The sequence below is a fragment of the Myotis davidii genome, unplaced genomic scaffold, assembly GCF_000327345.1.
Source record: "Myotis davidii unplaced genomic scaffold, ASM32734v1 scaffold736, whole genome shotgun sequence".
Classification (NCBI taxonomy): domain Eukaryota; kingdom Metazoa; phylum Chordata; class Mammalia; order Chiroptera; family Vespertilionidae; genus Myotis; species Myotis davidii.
The window spans coordinates 360,870-368,809 of NW_006287431.1; the positions used below are offsets into that span (position 1 = coordinate 360,870).

A 7,940-nucleotide genomic window follows, 5' to 3' on the forward strand; every position below is an offset into this window, starting at 1 on the left:
AAATGACTCTTATACCATTACTAAACAAATATAATAGGAAAGCATTTATCATAGTATGTAAGGGCAGTAGATTCCAAAAATGTTGCTTTCACTTAAGCAAGGCTGTTCACATTTCTATGATAAGAAAGGGTGGTGTATAAAATGTTATAAGGATACTAGAAGGCCCGATGCATGAAATTCGTGCAAGAATGGGCCTTCCTCCCCCTGGCTGCTGGCACCACTTTCTCTCTGGCCTGGAGCCACCTTTCTGCCTTTGTTCTGGCTTGGAGCCGCCTTTCCGCTTTCCCATGCTGCTCAGAGGCCCGGAGCGCCGTTGGAGGCATCAGTGCAGGTTATTTATGAACCGGCATGAAGGAATGGCCCCAGTTTTAACAACTACCTCAATATCAACTGTCGGTATGCCAGCAAAAATGTTTGGCGGCCCCTGCCTCAGAACAGGGGACCAGAAGGACGCATTGGAGGGTTCATGGTGTCCTCTAGGAGCCCAGGAGTGCCAGCCCGAGAGCCTACTGACCTGCCTCTCTGCCCTTCTTTGCCCACAGGTTATGAGGTGACAGTGCTGGTGCGGGACTCCTCCAGGTTGCCTTCGGAGGGGCCCCAGCCAGCCCACGTGGTAGTGGGCGATGTTCGGCAGGCAGCTGACGTGGACAAGACTGTGGCTGGGCAGGACGCTGTCATCGTGACTCTGTCCCCTCTAAGGTCCTACCACAGTGATGTCCGAGGGTGCCCAGAACATTGTGGCGGCCATGAAGGCCCATGGTGTGGACAAGGTCGTGGCCTGCACCTCGGGTGGGTGGTGGGGTCACAGGGATGGGGCTGAAGGGTGGTGGGGGGGAGTAAATGGCAGCCCGAAGGCCTTTGCAATGTGACATTGGAGCCATCCCAAGTTACTGTGCATTTATTGAGCACCAGTTGTGTGCCTGAACCTTGCTGCGAGATGCCAGGGACATAGTGGTGACCAAAACAGCCCTAGGCCTTACACTCACGTATCTCACAGATGACAGGAAAGTGGTAAACAGAGCGGTCATCAAACAATGACAGGCCACAACTGTCAGGGTCGTGACTGGGGAGAGGCAGCAAAGGCAGAGAAGTCAGACCCAGGATGGGGACCCAGACAGAGAGGTCAAGGCCAGGATAGCGGGGAGCCCAGAGGAGGCACCTAACACAGCCTGAGGTGAGGTTAAGGAGGGTTCTAGGGGAAGTGACAGAGCTGTGGATACACAGATCACATCTCTACCTTCACAGAGCTCTCCATTTATGGGGAGATGGGCATTAAAAAAGCAGTTGCCTCAAAGAATCCAAACTGAAGGCTGCAGGGTACGTAACAGGAGCAGTTAATGCTAACAGGTAGCTTTTATTGAGCACTTGTGTGCCAGGCACCATGTGAGTGCCTTAGAGATGAATGCCACTTCATCCTCACAGAACTCTTCTGAGTGCCCTCATGGTGGCACATAGCAGGTGCTCAGCAAGTAGAGGCTGTTGTCTCCCTTGTCGCTACGGGAGTGGAGGCCCATGGCTTACCCAGTTCACAGCCTGTGGCTGCAGAGCTGGCGTGTGAGACCTGGCTGCCTTGTCTCCACCAGCCACTCTCCTCACCCCAGTGCCTCCCAGAGAGGGAAGTGACGTGAGGGAGGGCTGCATGGTAAGACAGCGGGACTCTGGGCGGAGGGATCGGCCGGTTGTGAAGGCTATGAGGCCAGAGTGTGGCCTCAGCAGAGCTAGTGAAGGGGAGAGTGGTGAGGCCAGAGAGCTGATGGGGCCTTGTGAGCCCTGATGGGCATTTGCATTTACCCTGAGTGAGATGGAGCCATGGATGAGCTCCAACCCCTCTGGGTGTTCACAGGCCCCTTCTGACTGCATTCGGGGACCATTGTGAGGGCAGAGGCAGGGAGGACAGCAGACAGAAGCAGGTGGGGTGGGAAGCAGTCAGCTCTTATGTGGCCTGTGAGAGAGACATTTTGAGCCTGAAGCAACTGGAAGGCAGCGGTGAGCCCCTGCGGGGTTTTGTCCTGACACAAAACTGGCAGGCTGCGGGCCTGGCCAGGCTGTCCTGCCTTAGCTGACCCTACCCTGTGTCCTCCCAGCCTTCCTGCTATGGGACCCAGCCAAGGTGCCCCCACGACTACAGGATGTGACCGATGACCACATCCGGATGCACAAGGTGCTGCAGGATTCGGGTCTGAAGTACGTGGCCGTGATGCCGCCCCACATAGGTGAGTGGGGCCAGGACCCAGCAGCAACGCCGCCACCAGCCTGCCCCCTCCTGTCCTCCGGGGACATCTACCAGGCCTTGCCTGGCTCGCCTAAAATTGCAAACCTTCCCCTTCACACTTCCTGTCCTCTTTCCTGCTTGTTTTATCCTCCTTTCTAACACATTTTTCAGTTATCTCTGTTGAACAAACCATTCTCGTTTATTATGACTCAGTACCCAGACCCGACTAGGCTCAGGGAGGCTCGCACCTGAGGTTGCTCAGTTGCAGGAAAGCTTCCTCCCAGACACGCTGGTGGTTGATGCAACCCGTATGCAGCCTCCCCTAAAGTCAGATCTCAGTGCTGCTCCCGCCACATTCTGTTCATTGGAAGCAAGTTCCTAGGAAAGGCCCAGATTCAAAGGAAGGGGGCTTGTATTCACTACAGGCCATCATTTCTTATTTATTGTGTGTCTCCCTCACTAGGGTGTCTACTGTTTGGAGGAACGGATCTTGTCTTGGTTAGATCACAGCTGTGTTCCTAGTGCCTAGATCAGGACGTGGCATATAGTAGATGCTCAGTAAACATTTGTTGGGTGAACCTCCTCTCATGATGGCATTGTGGAGGGAACCAGTGCCCTCTTTCCCCTACCGGGTCTGGAGTCCACACTGAGAGACGGAGTCAGACACGGGGAGAGAGCCGTTCGTTCAACAGATACCTCTGGCACTTGAACTGTGGCCCTGGCCACCGTGACGAGCGCTGGCAATAGAGCCTCTCCTCTCATGAGGCTTACATTTCTAGTGGGGGAGATAAAACCCCGCAGGGGATCACAGCTGCCTTCCAGTTGCTTTAGGCTCAAAATGTCTCTCAGGCCACATAAGAGCTGGATATGACTGGCGGGCAGTGCTACAGGGAGTGAAGAAACACACACAGTGAAGGGAGTAGTAATGGTAGCCGTTTAGGAAGCGTAGGCTCTCTAAGGAGGTGGCTTCATGCATTGAGGGAGAGGACTGGGATAAGGGAACAGCAATGAAAAGACCCAAAGGCCTGACCTGGAGGAATCGTTCTGCTTCACGCTCTGCTTTCTGGGGCCCCTGACAGGAGTGAGGGATGACATACCCTAGAGCAGCGGTTCTCAACCTTCCTCATGCCGCGACCCTTTAATACAATTCCTCATGCTGTGGTGACCCCCAACCATAACATTATTTTCGTTGCTACTTCATAACTGTAATTTTGCTACTGTTGTGAATCGTAATGTAAATATCTGATATGCAGGATGTATTTTCATTGTTACAAATTGAACATAATTAAAGCATAGTGATTAATCACAAAAACAATATGTAATTATATATGTGTTTTCCGATGGTCTTAGGCGACCCCTGTGGAAGGGTTGTTCGACCCCCAAAGGGGTCGCGACCCACAGGTTGAGAACCGCTGCCCTAGAGGGTCAAGTAAGGTTCGGTGTTTAGATTCAATTAAGAGATTGTATCAGGACCCTATAGAGAGCAAGGTCCTGAGCTTTGAATCAGCGGAGAAGCTGCCTAGTGGAGAAGCTGCCTAGTGGACACACGTAATAGTGGAGAAGCTGCCTAGTGGAGAATCTGGGTGAAAACTCCAGCCCTTGGCCTCTGAGTCTCAGATTCCTCATCTGTAGACAGGGCTCATATTACTTCTTGACCTGCTAGGTTTAAAGTAAGTACTTGGAGAGATCATGCCTAAAAGTTATTTTAACACAGAGTACTTTTCAAAGTTTTTTGTATGTGTGCATGTAAAACTGAAACCTCCAGAAAAGTTAAAGGAGTTAAATGTTTCTGAATACTAAAATTCTTTATTTAGGTTCAGCTTTTAACATTTTGCCTTGCTTGCATTTTACCCTATTTTTCTATATCTAACTGGCTATCAATTATCTAATGTTATACACACACACACACACACACACACACACACGTAATAGTATTTTTGACTGAACCATTTAAGAGTAAGTTGCAGACATTGTCACACTTCACTCCTAGAACCTCAATCGACATTTCCCAAGAAGAAAAATATTTGTGTATAAGCCAAAGGACCATTATTTTATTTTTTTTAAATTAAATCTTTATTGTGCAGATTATTACATTTGTCCCTCTTTCCCCCCCCGTATAACCCCCCTCCTCCCAGTTCCCGCCCCGCCCTCCGCCCTCACTCCCCACCCACTGTCCTCATCCATAGCTGCACGATTTTTGTCCAGTCTCTTCCCGCATCTCCCACACCCCTTTACCCCCAAGAATAGTCAGTCCATTCCCTTTCTATGTCCCTGATTCTATTATAATCACCAGTTCATTCTGTTCATCAGATTATTTATTCACTTGATTCTTGGATTCACTTGTTGATAGATGTGTATTTGTTGTTCATACTTTGTATCTTTACCTTTTTCTTCCTCTTCCTCTTCTTAAAGGATACCTTTCAGCATTTCATATAATACTGGTTTGGTGGTGATGAACTCCTTTAGCTTTTCCTTATCTGTGAAGCTCTTTATCTGACCTTCACTTCTGAATGATAGCTTTGCTGGATAAAGTAATCTTGGTTGTAGGTTCTTGGCATTCATCCCTTTGAATATTTCTTGCCACTCCCTGCTGGCCTGCAAAGTTTCTGTGGAGAAATCAGCTGACAGTCGTATGGGTATTCCCTTGTAGGTAACTGAGTTTCTTTCTCTTGCTGCTTTTAAGATTCTCTCTTTGTCTTTTGCTCTTGGCATTTTAATTATGATGTGTCTTGGTGTGGTCCTCTTTGGGTTCCTTTTGTTTGGGGTTCTCTGCACTTCTTGGACCTGTAAGTCTATTTCTTTCAACAGGTAGGGGAAGTTTTCTGTCATTATTTCTTCAAATAGGTTTTCAATATCTTGCTCTCTCTCATCTTCTGGCACCCCTATAATTCTGATGTTGGTACGCTTGAAGCTGTCCCAGAGGCTCCTTACACTATCTTCATATTTTCGGATTCTTTTTTCATTTTGCTTTTCCGGTTGGCTGTTTTTTGCTTCTTCACATTTCAATTCTTTGCCTTGATTCTTGCGCTCCTCTGGTCTGCTATTGGGTGTCTGTATAATATTCTTTATTTCAGTCAGTGTATGCTTAATTTCTAATTGGTTCTTTATCACAACATCAAGGGTCTCATTAGATTTCTTGAGGGTCTCACTACATTTATCGGCAGTTTTTAGAAAATTATTGAAAGACCTTAAAAGTGTGGTTTTGAGCTCTATATCTTCCATTTCTGACATCTTCGTCCTGTTTCTTTGTCTCTGCATTTTTTATGCTGTCTTGGTGCAACCCCTAGTGGTCTTTATGCGCAGTCTTGTTGTAGTTAAGCCTAGATTGTTGTAGGTAATACTGGCGGGGATTTGACCTCCAGGCCAACTGGCTGTGAGCTGTGCTGAAGAGAGGGAGAGGGTGCTGAGGAGTGGAATCCGGGGAGAGACTCAAAGGACCATTATTGAACCAGGAAAATTAACATGAACTCTATCATACCATTTAGTATCTATGTCATATTCAAATTTCCCCAATTGTCAAAAAGTATCTTCTAATGTCCCCCCACCCCCCACCCAAAATCAGGGTCCAATTGAGGCTCACTCCTTGTGATTAGTTGCTATGTTATCTTAAATGTGAAACAGTCCTTCGTTTTTGTTTTTTTAATGTTTCTTGTAACATGAACCAGGCCTGGTGTCTTTTTCTTTTTTTAAATATATATTTTATTGATTCTCCACAGAGAGGAAGGGAGAGAGACAGAGAGTCAGAAACATCGATGAGAGAGAGACATCGATCAGCTGCCTCCCGCACATCCCCCACCGGGGACGTGCCCGCAACCCAGGCACATGCCCTTGACCGGAATCGAACCCGGGACCCCTCAGTCCGCAAGCCGACGCTCCATCCACTGAGCCAAACCGGTTTCAGCCCTGGTGTCTTTTTAAATGCCCATGTTCTGGATTTCTGGTTATGTTCTCACAGATGCAAATGAAACATTTTTGGTAGGAATACCGTGAGGGTAAGGGTGTGTGTTTCTAGTGCACATGATTCCAGGTTGTCCCTGTACTGGTATGCTGCCTTTGATCCCTAAATTAAGTTGGTCACTGGCAGGTGTTTTTTTGGTTTTTTAAAAAATTACTGACCTGGGAAAACAACCTTCCTCAGAGAGGCGGTCCTGTTTAAAACACATAGCGTTAAGAGTGGGAGCAAACATATGAAGAACAGTATGCCATATACGCCAGGTCCCTTGAAACATCCCTGCAGCGACTGTGTCAAGCAGCAACGGTGGATCGGCTTCCAGCACCCCGACATTAGTCTCTGACAATCATTTCTGTAACCCATCCTAGTCTTTAATCTCATCTATAAAATGTGGGTGTTCAAAGTTCCTTCCAACTCATAGTTTTTGATAATGTACAATTAGTCAGAATATATATAAGAAGGTAAGAAGTTGAGTTGGTTTATTTTTTATCAATTTTGCATTTATAGTTCCAAATGTTTTATATAGTTGAGAAATACACAAATTAAAATGGCACTGTTGTTGTTGTTTTTTCTCTCTGTCAAATGCAGCTGGATTTGTACCTGAACCATCCACAGGCATAGAATGGCAGTTTTATTTTCAATTATTTTAGGATGAGCAGTAAAATGTGAGCTCAGCTTGTAACCACTGCATTACAGACTTAGGCAGAATGCTAGTCCTTTGTAGTCTCACTATTATCAACACACAAATGCAACAGAAATAAAACCAAAACATCTCTCAGGCAGCGAAAGGAAACATTCACTATAAAGTTTTCAAAGAGGAGCAAGTAGAGAGGCAAAGGAGAGACAGTTAGCATGAGGGTGCTGACAGCTGCTGTGAGTCCATATGCGTTATACTGACCTGCTGCAACTCACTGGTGAAGTGCATGGAGGCCATGGCCACGCAGACACACTGCAGGAACACTGTGAAGGTCAGGATCAGCCAGCACCTCAGCCCAGGACTGGACTTCTCTGGGGCCATTATTGCAGTCATGGTCTGTCCGCAAGGCAGCAGTAACTTATTCAGGGTTGCACTAGAAATATACACAGGGTGAGGAAGCCAAGACAGGATGGAGCTCTTCAGTGAAAACGAAACTGAAACATGCTGGGGCCGCCTGGCTGGCTTGGCTCAGTGGCTGAGCATTTACACATGATCCAGGAGATCACCATCTGATTCCAGATCAGGGCACATGCCCGGGTTGTGGGCTCCATCCCCAGTGTGGGGTGTCAAGGAGGCAGACAATTGATGATTCTTTCTCATCATTGATGTTTCTCTCTCTTTCTCTCCCTTTCCCTTCCTCTCTGAAATCAATAAATATATATTTAAAAAAATTATTATAATGCAGCCACTAGATGCCCTGTAATTGCCGGGTCATGCCTGTCCGCTGTCTCCATGTCTACGAAAGACCTAGTTGTACCCCTGGTATCAGGACACTGACTCCATATTCACAGTCAGAGAAATGTGTTTTTCCACTGCCTATAAAATACAGTCCCATGCCTGGGCCATGTCACTCAGCCCTTCCAGAGGGGTCCAGAGATAGGAAAGCATCCAGATGGAGACACCCAGGGGAAATCTAGCCTTTGCCACTTGAAAGTGACTTTCTCCAAGATTCAATGTCCCCATTTATAAAAGAGAATTAATAAATAGTTCCTAGCCCATTCTCTGCTGTATTTCTCCCCATCTAACATACTGTGTATTGTATTTTCTTATTAGTTGTCTTTAGCTAGCAAGTGTCTACA

At 47.2% G+C, this 7,940-nt stretch overlaps 1 protein-coding gene across 1 annotated transcript in view; it reads left to right on the plus strand.

The window, feature by feature from the left end:
• The first annotated feature begins 354 nt into the window (after positions 1-354).
• The window catches only part of BLVRB (biliverdin reductase B), an 8,131-nt gene continuing 545 nt past the window's right edge, over positions 355-7,940 (plus strand). Inside the window, 3 exon segments of the mRNA XM_015560945.1 lie at positions 355-696; positions 698-789; positions 2,085-2,213. Of these exon segments, the coding sequence (XP_015416431.1) occupies positions 467-696; positions 698-789; positions 2,085-2,213 (451 nt within the window). The 5' untranslated portion in view covers positions 355-466.